At 44.9% G+C, this 18,088-nt stretch overlaps 1 protein-coding gene across 3 annotated transcripts in view; it reads right to left on the reverse strand.

Annotated features, from left to right (window-relative positions):
* The window catches only part of FAM171A1 (family with sequence similarity 171 member A1), a 66,179-nt gene extending 49,971 nt beyond the window's left edge, over positions 1-16,208 (reverse strand). The window contains exon 1 of one of the 3 annotated variants that reach the window (XM_083578589.1): positions 15,740-16,208. In XM_083578589.1, the coding sequence (XP_083434715.1) occupies positions 15,740-15,836 (97 nt within the window). In that variant the 5' untranslated portion in view covers positions 15,837-16,208. The remainder of the gene's footprint in view (positions 1-15,739) is intronic. The other 2 variants (XM_083578590.1, XM_083578591.1) reach the window with 2 other exon arrangements.
* Between the last annotated feature and the right edge of the window lie 1,880 nt (positions 16,209-18,088).

The following is an 18,088-nucleotide window of genomic DNA, read 5'->3' on the forward strand; positions in this document are numbered from 1 at the left end:
TTCTTTAGGTAAGAACAATAAATAGTAAGATGAAATCAAATTCATCAGAGTGAATCTTCCCCCCCCCCCACAGAAAGTTTATGTAAAGAGTATATCCAATAGGATTTCTACACAGCACAATATATTGTACTTAGCAAGCTGCAGATGTAGCACAGAACTGATTCATTTATTGATTTCTGCTTGTGTGTTAGATATGGGTTTTAATCACACAAGTTTAGGCTCGGAGGGAGCCAGAGGTTAGGTAGAGTCCACCTGACAGATCTGGTGTGACAGAATTCAGTCAGTGTCTTGACTGGCAATATCCCAAGAAGGAAATTGCTGTAAGGATGTGGCGCAGATCCATTCAAATATGGCATCTAGTACTCTCCCTGCAGCTAATATGAGCACACTACATTAACTGGTATAGCACAATAAGCGTGTGAAAGTCCGCACGTTATTATATCTAACATCTGGTTTGTTTGCTTTTAAAACATTTTAGTACAGTTTTTGAAGAGCAGAGAGTGTCAATAAACCACTAGGAAAAGTGCCCAATATTGACCATTTTATAGTTCAGGTTCAATTCAGGTTTAGTCCATTTGTTGCATTACTATAATCAAACATCTTCCCACACAACAGTTCCCTAGCATATTCCTACTTGAGCACATTAGAACATTAGGATTCTTTACATGATTAAATGATCATGTATTGTGCAAATTGGCATTATCATACATTAGTTTAAAAATGCATTTGCTTTATTGGTGGAACTGTACACATTTATTTATAAGATTTATCTCTCGACACCATTCAATTGATCCTCAAAGCGACTTACGATAGACGGAAACACATTTATTTGCCCAGAAATTTATGTCGCCCTGTTGCGTTTTTCCAGCCTATAGAAGAAAGATTCCCTTGTAGCTTTAGGGTTGTTTATGACAGCATGTTAAATATAGCATTTTTTTATCTTCTCCACACTGTTTTAATATTTGTGTGTTTTGCAACCCACCCTGGGATCAGCAGACAAACAATGGGCTATATTTTAAACAAAATATAACGGAATAATAGGGACACACTAACACCAGAGTCACACAACCCAGCAGGCTTTAGTCCCCCAGTCCAGAGGTTCCCAATGTGCTACCCTCCAGATGTTGTTGAACTCCAATGCCCACCAGCCCCAGCCAGCATGGCCAGTGGGCAGCAACATCTGGAGGGACTCGTGTTGTCAACCTCAGTCCTAGCCAATGGTTGAGTCTAGAGCATGCTAACTAGCAGTGGGCAGAGAGGTTCTCCCCTCGACAGGATGGAGTGGGGAGCAAGCTCATCTCAGCCGATCCTTCTTTGGCCACTGAATGAGAACAGGGTGGCCTCACCCTTGCCATCTTAATATTTGTGGGCAGCATGGTTGCACTTACGACTTCTATTTGCATTTCTGTTCTATTGAACAACACAAAATGACAAACCTGAAGCATAAGTTGCCAGATTAGTTATACTCTTAGGAGCCAAACATGCATAAATAAAATATGCTACAGACCTTCTCCAAATACAGTGGTACCTCGGGTTAAGAACTTAATTTGTTCCGCAGATCTGTTCTTAACCTGAAACTGTTCTTAACTTGAGGTACCACTTTTAGCTAATGGGGCCTCCCGCCACCGCCGCGCAATTTCTGTTCTTATCCTGAAGCAAAGTTCTTAACCCAAGGTACTATTTCTGGGTTAGCGGAGCCTGTAACCTGAAGCATCTGTAATCTGAAGCGTCTGTAACCCAAGGTACCACTGTATAGTCTGATCCCCCGCACATGGAACATTAGTGTATCAGGCAGAAGGGTTCAAGTCCAGTCTCTTTCTTGACATACTAGCTTCCTATTTACACGGAGTGAGGTGCATAATTGCACCTCCTGAAGCATCTCATTCCATGGTACTGGGACCACTACAAAAAAGGCCTTGCTTAGCCAAAGATGATCAGCATAAGTAGCAAAATTCAATACAACACCTCAACTTGTCCAAACCAAATCCTTAACATTTATATCTCTAGTGTCTGTAAGACAAAACACACCATTGCTTCTATATATAACGAATCCACTGAAATTCACCCCACAAGCCACATAATGAGTGTTATAATAACTTAGTTTAATTCTTTCTGTGATCCATGCAAGGGCAGGGTTTTTTGTTTTAGCTTGCTATTTTTTTTAGCTTTCAAACCCATTCAAAAATCAGGACCCCATTGGTATTGTGAGTTTCCATCCATGGGCTAACTGGCTGGCTTGTCTCACGGAAGAATTTGATTGCGCTTCCAAATATAGAGCAAAATCCATATGGAATTGTAATTGTGAAACTGCTAGTATAAGCACACCAAGTCAACTTGCATGACATTATAAGCCTGACAAAGTGAAAGCCTGCACATTACTATGTCTAACATCTGGTTTGTTGTTTAGTCTTTTTTTGTTTTTTGTTTTAAAAAGCATGACTTAAGTACAGCAGAAACTATCAACAAACCATGAGGAAAAGTACCCAACATTAACCATTTTTTATTTAACAGCTAAAAATAAATAAATACTACAACTTGTTTCATTGGAAACAGTTTTGAAGGTTAAAATTGCTGAAAGAAGCAGTTGCTCTAGAGCAGGAGGGGGAAACTTGTGGTCTTCCAGACACTGTTGCCCTAAAACTCCATTCATTCCTGGCTGTTGACCTTGCTGGCTAGAGCCGATGGGAGTTGGGAGGCCAGCAAGATTTGGAGGGCCACAACTTCCCCTGGGGCCAACTGGGACATGCCTATTTGCCAGCTTCTCAGACAAAAAAACCATACGCAAAAATAAATGTGTGATTCCTCCATGCACACACAAAAATTGGACCATGAGCAAGCCTGTGCAACACACCAATTTCAGCTGTCTAAAACACTATGTGAATGTCTGAAAAATGTCCAGAGCCAAGCAGTAAATCAGCTATACTCGGGGCTCTAAAATGTCAAGTTCAAAGTCATTCCAAGACTGTTGTGACATATATGCAACACTATGGGGCCTGGCTAATCAGTCTGAGCTGGGCTTTACCAACCTGGTGATCTCCAGCTGTTTGAGACTACAACTCTCAGCAACTCTAGCCAGCGCAGGCTGGTCTAAGCCATTTGTTCCACCCAAATAGCACACAGGTCACCTCATTTTGCTGGCTTGACCTGGACCTCCAGCATGTCTTAGACCATGTCCTCCTCCTCTAGTCCAAAAATGGAGATCCTGAAGCCCACCAGGAGTTGATGGATTCCAACTCCCATCAAGTCAGCTAGCATGGCCAGTGATCAGGGATGATGGGAGACAAACAATCAGAGGGCCACAGGTTCCCTATCCCTGCTCTAGTTCTTGGACCCCTTGTCTGCCTACAGTAGACCCAGATCCCCAGTTTTGTCAACATCTGACAAATGCGGGAGGGGAATATTGCTACCTTGACACCCATCACTTGCATTTTTCTCATGTCATTGCTAGGAAAGGGTGAAATTCCTCTTCCTCTATTACTGAATCAGCCACCATAGAATACTTTTGATGAAGATTAGCCCAATTTTTAAAATTTTTATTTTTTAACATAAAATCAACATTTTAATTTGATCTACTTCAAATTAAACAAAAGCCCATTCGACATTTCTGGCCATCATAGTGATGCTCAGTTGCATCTAAGACCCATGGGCTTAAACATTAAACGGATCAGGCAGGTATGACTACATGCGTCACAGTGATCAACAGACTGTCACCAAATTAATTTCTATACCTGTCACCTGAGAAGATGCTGCCTGAAGGGATGTGCAACTTTGATGATGAACTTGAGTTGGCCATTTGAGTTTCTGCTGCTCAGCTGGAAGTTTTGCAGCGAAATTAATACAAGTGTGAGCTTATGTGCTGTCATTTTAAAGGTAAGGCCCCAATGATTTTAAGAGCAAGAAGATTAAAAGCAAGACGAAACGGTAAGAATAAATTGCAAGTTTGCTGGTGTAGATTTAGCTTGTATAATGATGGTAAAGATCTGCAGGGGATTGCCTTGGGCAGAATGACTTTAAGAAGGCCCCAATCCGCCTCTACAGGAGCCAGGGCTGCAACCCCAAGTTACATACACAACGTATATTTAAAGCACATGGTTTCCCCAAAAGAATGCTGGGAACTATAGTTTACCCCTGACAGAGCTACAATTCCCAGCACCCTTAAATTATAAACTGAGGAAGAGAGCAGGAACCTGTGTGAAGGGCCAAAGCCCCCAGAAAGCTGGAGTTACTGCACTCTTGTCTATTGTGTTGGCAATGGAGAGTCACATTTGGGACCTGTTCGCCCATGAAGCATGTTGCGTTGAATGTGGACACCCCTAGAGTTGGCTCACAAGACTGTTTTACTGCTGCCTTTTGTACTGTTTAGTTGCTTTTCAGTTTTCTTATGATTTGTATCATCGTAAGCAGCTTGGCACGTCAAAGTGCAAGTAGATAAATAGGTACCGCTTCGACGGGAAGGTAAACAGCGTTTCCGTGCACTTCTCTGGTTCAACAGAAGCGGCTTAGTCATGCTGGCCACTTGACCTGGAAGCTGTACGCTGGCTCCCTCAGCCAATAAAGCGAGATGAGCGCCGCAACCCCAGAGTCGGCCACGACTGGACCTAATGGTCAGGGGTCCCTTTACCTTTACCTAAGCAGCTTGGAGTTTGAATGTTATCATAGACAAGATACACATATCCACAAATAAGCAAACAAAAATTCTGCTTTGGGTCTATCTGAATGACTGAATATTTTTTGTGATGCCCACTTCCTATGCAGGCATCTTAAATGAACATTAAACAGAATGCATCTGTGTGTGAATATGAGGAGCCGCTTGCTATTTTAACTCCCTTATTGCGAAAATTTGCTGACTTATTTCCTATCCTTTGTTCTGGCTGCCTTCTCCTGCGACTACTTCAGGACAGTTCATAATATTCCGCATAAAGGTCTCCACATTCCCATCCCCTACCAAAACCCTTAAGGATTTCTCGCCTTCAGAGAAAGAAAGAGCTTCCTGTTCTGCAAAGCCCTAACAAACACAATGTGTGTTGGGGAGCTCTCTAGTCCTTCTCCAGGCTCACAATGGTTGGCACCAGACAGCATGGGGCAGTGACCAGAGCAGGGGGAGGGAGCCTCAGACCTGGGGGGTGGGGGTCAAATGTGGCCCTTCAAGCCTCTTGGTCTGGAGCTCTTCCCAGGCCATAACCCTCACTGACTCTGCTTTGTACCATGAGTGTTTCTGCCTGGCTTGCCTGTGTCCTTGAACTCTGATAATGCCTCTTTCTTGTCTGGATAGAAGACAAGAAAGGTGTGTATGGAAACTAGCCTGACTGTACACCCTTGTGCAAATTAATTGAAACAAAGCATGTTTTCTATGCGACATTGATCAATCTGCCAAGCACCCACAAAAGATGATGTTTTGGGGATGCTTCAGTTAATTATGGTGTTGGAAGCCTGCAGCCAATAGAAGGAATGATGCGCTCACCACAATATATCGAGGTTCTACAAAAGAGTCTTATTCCAGAGCTGGTAAAGAAGTATCCTGACGGTACTGGGATATTGCAGCTGGACCTAGCCCCCTGTCACACATCAAAAGTGGTGAAGAAATTCATGACAGAGCAGCAAATACAGGTACTTGATTGGCCAGGGAATCCCCCGGACATAAATCCCATTGAGAATTTGTGGGCTATATGCAAAAGTCGCCTCTGTGCTGTAGACTGTACGACTATGGAGAAGCTCATTCAGGCGCTGATTCAAGTGTGCTGCTGAAAAGCAACAGTGACTGTTCGAAACTAGTAGACTCCATGCCAAATGGTGTTCAAATGCTGCTTAAAAATAGCAGAGGTCAAATCCATTACTAATGTACGTATATGTGAATTTTGTACAATAGATTACTGTACTAAATTCATTGTTTGTTTGCATATTGTTTGTGGGTGCTTGACAGACTGAAACATGCTTTGTTTCAAATAATTTGCACAAGGGTGTACAATGTGAAATTTACATCATTTCCTCCACCTGCTATTGCCTCTGTCCCTGAACCATCACTGGAACGTGGTCCTCAGAAGCTTGCCCAGAAGAGAATAGTGCCTCAAGGCTGGAGAAGGTCCCCTATCCTAAGAGTGTCAGACATGGATGGGGGGGGGACCCGGTGCAAATCCCTACACACTCATGAAACTGCTCTGTGACCTAGGGCCAGCTTCTCTCTTCTGGTCCACCTTACCCAACAGACCTGTTGATGAGATAAAATAAGGCGAGGGTAGAATAGAACCAAGTGCGCCATTCTGACATCCTGTGATGAAGGATGGGCAAGAAATGCAATAAACAATGTAGAGACCTCAGCCTGTGTGTGACTAAGAGACTGAGGCTAGAATCTGAGGCACCAAGGGGCTGTGTTCACACAAAGCCTTTGAATCATACAGGAATTGTTTTTTCACACTGTGCCTTTAGGGTTTGCCATTGTATACAACTTCACCAATAACGTCCTCTAAAGCAGCAGCTACTATTCGTGTTGCTCTGAGGGGCGTACCTAGGGGTTCACCAGGTTGACCCCCACCAAGGGCGCAGGCCCAGGGGCTGCAAGAATTGCATGTCTCCACTCTGGCTCAGAGTGGGGGCCATCGCAGAAGCCCTATGGAGCCTGCTTCCCAGTCAACTGGTGGCGCTATTAGCACCTTGAAAAGGGAGCCCAGGTACACCTCTGGTTGTCTGTACTCACAGATGGATGTGTATTCAAATTCATGTACCAGTGTTCTCTATTCCCCTCCCCTCAATTACTGTACACACACACACACACACACACACACGAGAGGGACTGGAAAGTGGTGTGTTGATAAACTGATTTACAGAGGATATATATGGGTATATAGATATGGCTAAGTTACTATACACCCTAGTAAACACGCATAGGATCCTGTCATAAAGTTGACAAGGACACTACAGAAAAGGCTTACCAGGGTAAATACAGAACTCAACAGGTCCAGCTTTTTCTTTCGTTCTCTCCCAGATTTGTTCTCTTCTGCATTGTCCCCCACACTTTATAAGACATGTTCAAAAAGAGGGTCTCATCATATGAACACTCACCATGAGAAGAGGCGGCAGAAGAAGAGGATAAAAGCCAACCTATTTTTTATTTTATTTTTAAACAAGAGGAATAAAAAACTATGGACCAGACAGACACCAAACTGGCAAATGTAGAGAACCTGAACTTAGAAGAATATGTAAAGTCAGCCAAAAACCTTCAGGAAATGAGGCATAAGCCTGAACACAGCAATTACATTTCCCAGAGGGAGAAAATATGCAGTGAGGAAAGCCAAGGACAGGGCCTGAAGGCAATTGGGGGGGGGGGGAGATGGATGGAGATAATAAATACACTCAGAGCACCGATTAGAAAAATTAAGGGAAAGCTGGATGAAGTAGGCTGATGTGGTAGAGGCACCAGCTAAACCCTTGAGGTGCTCATATAGCAAAATGATTGATAGAATTGCAAGCAAGGCACAATGACTGCAGAAGACCAGCAACAGAGGAGGTCACCACTGGGAAACTGAAGGTCAGACTTCATGCCTCACATGTCTCCAGGAGAGACTGAAAGCAGCTAACATGGTTGTGTTAGGATTTAGGAAAGGCTGCAAGAGATAACATCCTGCCAATCCATGCTGATATGATAAGAAGTCTGGATAACCTTTGGAACACAACATCATGGATTAGGGCACAGCTGGCCCTACCATTAGGCAGAGAGAAGCAAGCCTGCCTCAGGCAGCAGATTGGAGGCACCGCTAAAGAACAGCAGGCTTTAATCTTGTCAAGTTTTGGTTCTTGTATTTGTAGTTGGTATGTATTAATTACAGAGTTATATTATTTCATTGTAACACGGATTTTGACATGCTGGATTTCTTTACTGTTAATTTTCTTGATACGCACATAAATAAGTGCATTGTTATAATTTTACAGGGTGGAATGAGATTATTTCCATTTACAGTGGGCACTCTGAATGCACCATTTCCTCTCTTCAAACCACTTTTTTATTTGACGGAATTTCAGGTAACTTGCACAAGGTACAAGCCTCCATTTGGAAACCACATTGATGACAGCTATGTCTTAAGTCACTGTGGGTCACTAGGCGAATGCCATGGAGAGCTGGCCAAGTTTCCATAGAGGCTGTTTATAACGTAACTGGTGAAGCCATGCTTAGAGAATTGCATGGTTGGATCTACAAGCAGCCACCCCATCCATCCATAACCACATGAGAAAAACGGAAGTGAGCTTCTTTTAAGGCACTGATTTAGATGGTCACACTGCAGTTCACTGTGAGCTGCTGCAGATTATGAAGGATAAAGTTGCAGCTGAGCATTAAGAAAAGCTGCATTTATTCTTTTACACACTTTGCACGTGGGAATGGGCTGGCAAAGACCCGGGACTTGCTTGACAGCTGTTGTTTCTGCTTTGTGAAATGCTTAAAGCAGGTGACATGCTGACCTGGCCAAAAGCCTGTCTTGGTCTTTTTAAAATCTTGTGCTATTGTTGATGAAACAGTTGTGAACTTGATTGGTTGCTGTTTCCATTTCACTTCTTTTCACTGACTTGGAGGGAGTCAGGCTGTTTCAAGTCACAGAGATAATTGCATCACTTATACAGTGGTACCTCAGGTTACATACGATTCAGGTTACAGACTCCGCTAACCCAGAAATAGTGCTTCAGGTTAAGAACTTTGCTTCAGGATGAGAACAGAAATTGTGCTCCGACGGTGTGGCAGCAGCAGGAGGCCCCATTAGCTAAAGTGGTGCTTCAGGTTAAGAACAGTTTCAGGTTAAGAATGGACCTCCGGAAGGAATTAAGTAATTAACCCGAGGTACCACTGCAGTCTGTACTGGTGTGGCTTAAGGACCCCACCCTTTGGTTTAATAGCGTTGCCCAAAATGTGGCGGAAAAAAATATTTTGGAATTCCTTGCACCATCCTGAAATTTTAGCAACCACAACCAAAAGGTCAGACAACAGCCTTTTTACTGGGATGAAAAGAAAATATTTCATGTAACCGCATCATATGCCAGGTCCTCAAGACCGCTGGGATATTTTTGGACCCTTCAAAGTAACATTTTCTTCTTCTTCACAGATATAATTCTAGATTTTCAAGAAGGGGGCAAGCCTCTGGAATGACAAAACTGTTTGATACATGCACATACGCTCGATAATCATCAGTTTCTTCATTCTACCCAGGCACAGGATATCTGCAGAGCTACACTTGGCTTAGAGTGGTAACAGAGAGATCCAAGAGATGTGCAGGTCTTCCTCAGTCCAGCCTGTCAGTGTAAGCCATGAGGTAGGAAACTTCCTTCAGCCCTAGGGCCACAATTCTTCAAAAGTGAAGTTCCAGGGGCCACATGCCAGTGGCAAAACCGGTGAAATCAATGGATGTTACTCTTGGTCCAAAGACTACATTTGAGTCACACAGAGGTTTCAACACATGCAAGCACACCTCTCTCTATTTTCCCTCCAGACAAGCAAGAGGAATTATGGCAGCAGTTTAAGGACACCTTCTCATCAGGCAAAACTTCTGAAGAGGCCTTAGAGGTGGGATAATGAGGTGGTTTGACAGAAGACGTATGGCCAAAGCACAGCATTCCCTCTCTCTCTCCCAGGCCTCCTCCTCTAAGCTGGAGTGGACTCTCCCATCTCTCACTGGCCACACTGCAGTTGACTTGGCACTGTGTCTATTAAGACTATTATTAGGGCTCAGGCACAAAAAGGCAACTTGAAAGACCCTTACAACAGACTGAGTGTGACTTTATGTAGGAGTTTCTCGGAGACTGAATTCCAAGCCTGTTTACAGCTACAAGCCATTCGTTAAGCGCTAATTGGAACAGACTTCAGAATATTAAGCTATTAGAAAACATAAAAAAGCCGTAGCTGCTGAGAGGGGAAAGAGGATTTTCAGAAGCATTAAAGGGCACTTCTGAAATCTCTGAGCTTTGACATTTTCTGCCACCTAGGTAAGAATTAATGGGCATAAAAAAATTATTATTTCAGAATGTTCGGAGCAGGCAGAATGCGTTCAGCTTCTAGAAATGCAGAGGTAAATCCCATTGGCATCACATCTGTGGCACCCATGCCTAAGCAACTGAAGGAGATTGTCTGTAAATACTCTCAGCTGTCATTTGTTCAGCAGACGCATAAAGGGAGTAAAAGGTGCGCTAAAGGAGGAAAAGGAGATTGCACAGCAGCCAAATGATTTTCCCACCCCCTGCATCTGTCTTCGCAGTGGTAGATAAAGGGCACATCCCTGCACCTGTGCTGAAATTTTCAGGAAGGGAGTCTCAGGAACTAAGGCAAATGGTGGTGACAAGAGACAAAATTCCAGGACTTATTCAGAAATTAAAAACAATCTCCATGTCCAGACTGGCATCCACCCAAAAGTCCTGAAAGAACTCAAATGCAAAACCGTTTACCTTTTAAATAAAAATATTAATGTCCCTGTGATCAGCTTCCATACCCAAGGACTGGAAAGTGAGCAATGTAATTTTTTTTTAAAGGTATGCAGGAAGGATCCAGGAAATTACAGGCTGTTTAGCTTAGTGTCTATTGCTGGAAAACGGGTGGAAAGCATAGTTAAGGATGAAATTACCAAGCACACAGAAGAACAAATCATGCTGAAGCAGCATGGCTTCCGCAAAGGTAAACACACTCTTTTAAAAAACTATACCAAGGGGGAGAAAAGGAAAAATCATTGGTTGTCGCCAGCTGCTGTGCATTACCCCAAGCAGCAAAGTTTGCAGTCTGCTTCTGGAAGATGCTCAGGCTCTGGCAAGCATCTACAGAAAGGGAACAGCCAGCAAACAGTTTTCTGCATGTTGTTTGCTCTAATTTGCCACTCCAGGTACTACACTACTGATCTAAGAAATCATGACACAGCACAGAGGAAGAGTTTTCTGAGTTATGCTGGGCCAAAGCCATACAGGGCTCTCCCTCTCTCTCTCTCTCTCTCCCTCTCTCTCTCTCTCTCTCTCCTGGCACCACTGAACTCTGCGCAAAACACCATAGCTAATATTGCTTTAAGGGACCTCAGTGACCCAAACCCCATTGGCAATGAGGATGCTGCATGACGCCCAGAAGTCAAATCACCAAATATCTCGATCTGAATAAACAGAGACACATTGTCCTAAAAATAGAATAACTGTGTCTGCTCAAAGAAGCATGCTGGGCTTTATCACAGCAACGTGAAATTTTCTGGGGTAATCATCAAGCGAGTTCAAGGCATTTCAGTTTAGATCAACTCTAATTTCAGAATGATCCTATAAGAACTGACATTAAGTTAGACTGCATGTGTGCGGGGGGTGGGGGTGGAACATCACCATACAAATTAAACAAATTCTGTCAAAGTTTGCATTAGCCCTGTTAAGTAAAGCTGTACAAACCAAGTCCTCTGAAAAACCGACAAACACTTCAAAGCAGCTCTTATCACAACATTTACTGGGTTTTAGTTTTCCTTTCCATGTTTATGTTCACATTACAAACACAATAAATAATAATGAAGATCAACCATAAGCAGCAGATAGCTAAAAACTTCCTAGCAAATATCATGGAGAAGGCACCAGGTGCAACTTTCTGGTAAGACTCTTCCATAGCTAGGGTACCACTACCCCATCTAGACTGGTTTTTTCAGAGTGGTGGACGCTAATAAATTGGTCTTAGATTTCATTATACAGGTAGCCAGAAATCTGCAAGCTCCTCAGCTTGTCTGAGAAGTTGTTTTTATAGGTCCAAAGAGTCAGCTAATCAAATAAACAGAAAGTAACAAAAACCTCTGCCCTTAACAAACACATACATAACACAGAAAGCTGCCTTGTATTATGGCCCATCCAATGGCCCATTCAGTTTAGCACTGTCTATGCTGACGGCTAGCAGCAATCCAGCTTTCCAGGCAGAGGACATTCCCAGTCCTACGTGGGGATGCTGGGGATTGAACCCAGAGCCTTCTGCATGCATGGCAGATGTTTTACCACTGAGCTATGCAAGGCCCTTCCCCACTGGTCCATCAAGCGCAGCAATGTTTACTCTGGCTGGTAGCAGTGGTTTGGGATTGGGGTCTTTCCCCAACCCACCTGATGCTGTTCACTGTTCCTGGGGTTTGAACCCAAACTCTCCTGCATGGGCTCTACTATTGAGTGTATAACACTTCTAGAAAGGGAGCCCCAGTCCTCCAAACTGTTGTGTTGACCTTACCTAACGAAGCTGGATTAAACAGGAGTACCAACATGTATAACAGATAAACATGGGTTCTCTAATATAGACAAGAGTTAAGAACTGGATTATAATATCAAATAGATGGCACATCAAAACAAGGCTACTGCTTGTATTGCCAACACTTTATCCACCACCACCTGATACTAAATCACTCTATAGAGCTTGAACAGTGTATAAATCCATCTATATTAGGAAGGAAAACCAAGAAAATAATCCATGGGGTTTGGTATCTTGACAAACCATACAGCAGTAAGCCCTGGATTTTCAACTACTGATGACAGAACTTGACCACTCTATTCACCATAAATCAATGTTCTCTGCTCACTCAAGGGTGACATAGCTCAAAGCAGAAAAGAGGTCAACTTTTCAAAGAGGAAGAGAGAGAGCAAGTCCTCACGATAGCAGCTAGATAATAACAGCTGACTCTCCATCTTTAAACCTTTCCCTTGATTTACAAATCAAGCTATTCTGTAGCTGCTGCATTTTATAGTTCCTTCATCTAGACATTGGGTTAGGCCAATTTTTAAGTCATTTTAGCAATAAAATGAGGAGACACTGTAAAAATTTAAAAAGGAATGATCTGGCAAATGTATCAAGAATTCTATAGGAATTTAGCTACTACATAAAAGAATTATGTGGCACACATATTTTCCATGTTATCATTCATTCAATAACCAACAACCTGATCCTATGAGAGAATGCTTTAGGAAAGAAGTATGTCAATGGGACTTACTCCCACTCAAGAACGACAGGATCACAGCTGTACTTTCATTCCACATTATGGTATAAATTTCAATTGCAAAATCACGAACATAGCATCACTGAGGCCTCTTAGCCTTACTTCACAGCCCTTCAACAAGTTAAGCAGCTCCTCAACTTTATCCATACAAATGCCGCAGCTGAGATGGGAAATCCCCTCCTTACAGTGTTGGACCACAGCTCCCATCATCCCTCACCACTGGCCATGCTGGCTGAGGCTGATGGGAGCTGGAGTCCTATAGCATCTGCAAGAACACAACTTCTTCACCACTGTACCACAGTATCCCAAGTCATGTTTTATGGGAACCTAATGGCAATATGAATTTTACATTCACCAAAACAACAGGCATTGATTAATGTTTTGAAAACCAGCTAAAAACCCAATTGCCACAACACAGGGCAGCTATGCAAACTTCAGTCCCACTAAAATCAATGGGGCTTAAGTTTGCCTCTCTCCCCATGCTGGATTGTTACATTATTGTGCCTGTGAAATGAGAATATTAATACCTATTTGCACAAGGCAGGTCCAAATGAGTATCGTTTGAAAACAAAATCTGGTACATTAGCAATTTGTTTAAACTCATTGATCAGTTTTTCAATCATAATAGAAATTCTTCACACACACACATGGACAGACCACTTTGTGGAGTCCCCAAGAAAGCAAAACAACAAAAGCAGCAGTCAAAAGTTCAAGAAGTCAAAGCAAAACTGATCTTGTCAAAATAAGAATCAGACCACAGGGCTAGAGCTTACGGGGGGGGGGGGTGTTTTGGGGGGGGAGGTTAAGAGTGCATAGTGCAGAAGGGAGGGGATGATTTATTCAGAAACAATGACATAACAGTAGCAAAAGGCACAATTGTAATCTATCTTTTATTGGGTATAGAATAGCGTCACTTAAAGGTTACTGGCCTTTACATGCATACCCACCAAAAGTGGAGGCAGGGACTGTTACCATGGTGCCACTTGCTTTCTCATCCTTATTACTGGTGGGATGTTATTAGCCTGCCTTGATGAAGCTTTTTACAAGAATAAGCACACACTCTTGCAAATGCCCTTGATGGTTTCATTACCAGCTACTTTGCAGTCAATCCTGCAGCAGGTAATTAAACCAAAACACGAACCCCACCCCCCAAGAAAACCCCTAGTTGGCTGCAAGTTAACATAAATATAAGCCACAGCAGATCAGTGGCTTTTGAGAGGGTCTTTTTCTAAGAGATGCAAAGAGAAGCCTGGGGAGAAGGGAAAACATTCCGGCAACAATGAAGGATAGAAAGGCACAAGGGACCTTGACTAAATGGTGACTGAGCAGCTCTCCCACCTCCAGCACTGTTGTGGAAGTAGCAGGTTTACAGCACACAGGTGCATTTTGTGGATGGAAGGATATGCAGCAAATAGGTTGGAGCTTAATGGGCAAAAATTGGTTCCAATAATAATAAGGCCTAATAAGTGCTAATTTTACAGATTTGGCTCCAGCATCATCTATGCTCCCTCTAATCTTAAGGCTTTTGCCATATAGGATTATTTGTGCCGGGGTAGGGGGTGGGGATGGGTAAAATCAGCATAGCAAGAAATGAGAATCGCATATGGTCTCCTCTGAACAGATGAGCCCAAAGCGTGACTAGCAAGCGACACACACGCTGCTTTTGTATTTGCAAAGCCTGCAAAAGGGCCCTGTGCAAAGACTACATACAGGACGGGCAGTTCTTCTGAAAGCTGCTTTCCCCAGAGGAAGAATCTTAATAGGGCCAGGCGGCAGAGAAGAGAATCTAAACCTTCGGGGGCAGGGGTTGTCGCTGCCAAGCTGGGTGCATAAAAGACCCAGCCAATGCCACCAAAAGAAAGGGGTGTGTGTGTCACACAACCTGAAAGGCCACAGGAGCAAAACCAGCCACAATACAACAAACACCTGGTGGAGCAAAGCGGCAGCAGGAAGGGGTTTTAGCAAGAAGCGAAGCCCTGCGGAACCAGCAGAGCAGAACAGTTTGTCGAGGGGTCTTTTTTCCCGGGGGGGGGCGGGACTCAAAGGTTTGCCAGATGGCCCTTCTCCCCCACGTTTTTGGGGGGTCAGGCACCCCCTTTTTGCATAATACAGTAGATAATTTTATTTCAGGACCTTGTGAGACCTGCAGTTGAACAGAAAGGCTCCCCTTCGTCCTCATTTCGATTCAACCCAGTAACCCCCAAATCGAAGCAGCCTCCAGCAGAAACATGCACGCAGAGGCCAGCCGCCCTAACACCAATCCGAATCCTCAAAGAGGAAGCAACTGGCGGGGGGGGGGGGGGAGAAGCGCCCATCACCGTGGCAGCATCGCGACAAGAGTCAAGGGGGAGGAGGGGACTCAAGACTTGCGCAGAAAAAGCCTGCGAAGGAAAGGCAAGGAGGATTCGGGAGGGGTGGGTGGGAGAGAAGGCGGAAAAGCAAAGCGAAGCGTGCGGGAAGCACAAAGCCGAAGCGGAGGCTGCGGTAACAATAGCCTCCGGGGCGGCGGATTCCGAGCTAGGCGCCCCGCCGCCGCCACCGAGCGCCCCGCAGCTCACTTCGGCGGCGATGGGCGTCACGGCGGGCGCCGCCCCCTCGCGCCGAGAGAAGCAGCTACCTCCGGCGCTCCTTCTCTCTATGCAGCAACCCCCGGATCCCTCCAGGCGCACCCCCCCCGCCCCCCTCCAGCATTAACGCAGCCCGCCATCCCGAAGCCCTCCCCGGGGTGCGCGCTGGGCGCTGCGGTTCGCCGTCGCCGCGGCACAAAAGCGGGCCCCCCTCGCACCGACCTTGAGCGGCGCCGGGCGCTCCTAAGGTTTTGGTCACCGCCTTCCACACGTTGCAGCCCAGCAGGCACAGCAGCAGCGCCGCCGCCGCCTTGCTCATTTTCCCCCGCCGTGGCAACAGCGGCCGCCGCCGCCGCCACCGGGAAAGGAGGAGGTGGAGAAGGAGGAGGTGGGAGGGAGGGAATTGCCGGAGCCGCTGCCCAGCAGAAGGGGGAGGAGGAGGAGAAACAGCCGCATCAGGGGCTGGCCCGCTCCGCGGCTCCCTCCGCGCCTCCCGCCGCTGCCCCGCTTGCCCTCTCCGGTTGCTGCTGCATCGTTGCCCCTGCGCTGCGCCCCGGCAGCATCCCGCGCGCCTTGCTCCCACCACTGCGGCTGGGTGGGCTGCGAGGGGGAGCGCGCGGCGGGTGGGTCTCCCTCCAGAGGCGTCGAGGCTCCTCCACCGCCACCATCAGCTCCTTAACCCCTTCCTCCCTTCCTCAGGCTCTCTCCCCGGTTTCCAAGAGCGGAGTCCGGGGGTCGGAGCTCCATCTGCCGGCTGGCGAGGGGCTTTGCTTCCGCCCGCACAAAAGCCCGCCTCGGATGGGGAAAGGGCTTGCCGTTGTTGCCCCGGGGAGGCAGGCAGGTGGGCGCCAGCCCCCGCCGGCCTCCCTGACCCTCGGCACGCCTTAGAGATGAGTCCCGCTATGAACCTGCGTGTGAATCGTTCAATGGATTCCTACTCTGAATGAACCCCCCCCCCACCTCACCCCAACACCTTTAACAGGTGAGGGAGGGGATTTTGACACACACACACCCGGTTACAGAAACAGCATTATTGGTTAAGGGACCAACATTAGCAATCATGTTAGGTTCCAGTTGAAAAAAAAATAAATGTTCAGGCCTCTGAATGCATTTAAATTTTGAAGATCTTGCAGAAAAGTTCTCTTTTCGCAGTTGCTATCACAAGCCAGAGTTTATGCTACACTCAACTTTTGATGGGGGAATGCCATCCGAAAACCTCCCTCTTGTAAAAAATAAATAAAATCTGGAGCAGAGGTGGAAAAGCTCCGGCCCAAAAGCCCAATGCAGCCCTGCTGGTCCTTCCATTAATAATAATAATTTTATTATCTGTACCCCACCCATCTGACTGGGTTGCCATGGCATAATTGTTTCCCCTTCACTTTCCCTGGGCAGAGAAGACAAGCAGGCTTTGGGGCTCTTATTTAAGTCCCCTTTTTAGTGGGTTGAGTTGGATCTGCCCTTTTATACATATGATTGTTGAGCATTTTAGGTTGTTTTTCTTGTTGTTTTTAATATTTTTTGTAAGTAATTTTTTGTAAGTTTTTTGTAAGTAATTTTTGGTCACTTTCGTGAAAAAAGCAACTAAATAATTACAATAAATTAACACTGCATGTTGTTACCATGCAGCAGAAGCACCATTAAACAAACCTCTCCTCCAGTGCAGCCCTCTTCACCATCTAAAGATCCATTTGGATATTTGCTTTCTTCTTCCTCTTTGCAGTATCAGAACTGTAAGGAACAGGAAAAGTTCTGTGTCTGCACAAAGAGAAAAATGGATGACCTAAGAGCAAATGCCAACTGTGTTGCATCACAGAAAACAAAGCTGTTCAATGTGCTCATGAAATCGAAATTACAAATGTGTGTGCCAGCTCAAGCTCCCGACCCTTGTTAACACATTTTTTAAAAAACACACACAAACAACACCCACCATTAATACATTATCTGACTGTAAATGTGTCTGGTTGTTTTTGTCGAATTGGTGCAGAATGTCCTCGGTGTACCAAAAACGTATCGGATGGTTGAAGGACAGGGTGAAATATCTTCTTTCAAAGCCTACTTTAAAACTACTGTTATTGTGCCCTGGGTCACATAAACAAGCTCAGCACTAATTGCAGTGAAACCTTCTCTCTCTCTCTCTCTCTTTGGCAAATATTTGTGGAAAAGCAGGTGCTTCTCTGGGAAGACTGCCCAGTATTTCAATTGCAGTGAGATGGCCACCACCACCATCATCATCATCATTATTATTTTATTATACTGCCCTTTATTAAAAGATCCCACCTAGATCTCTAGCACCTGGAGCAGGAGTATCCAACATGTTGCCCTCCAGATGTTGTTAGATTACATCCATTATCATTGGCCCTGCTGGCCAGTGCTGATGGGAGTTGTAGTCTAAGAAAATATTGGAGGGCGCTATGTTAGTTATCTCTGATGCTCAGCTTCCTTCAGTTACAATGAGGTAAAGGGACTCCTTTTTTTTTTTTTATTAAATATTTATTGGTATTTTCAAAAAACACACAACAAACAAAAACAAAAAAAATAAACAAAATAAAAACAACACAAAAAAGCATATTC

This window comes from Podarcis filfolensis, assembly GCF_964270895.1.
Source record: "Podarcis filfolensis genome assembly, chromosome: 12".
Taxonomy (NCBI): domain Eukaryota; kingdom Metazoa; phylum Chordata; class Lepidosauria; order Squamata; family Lacertidae; genus Podarcis; species Podarcis filfolensis.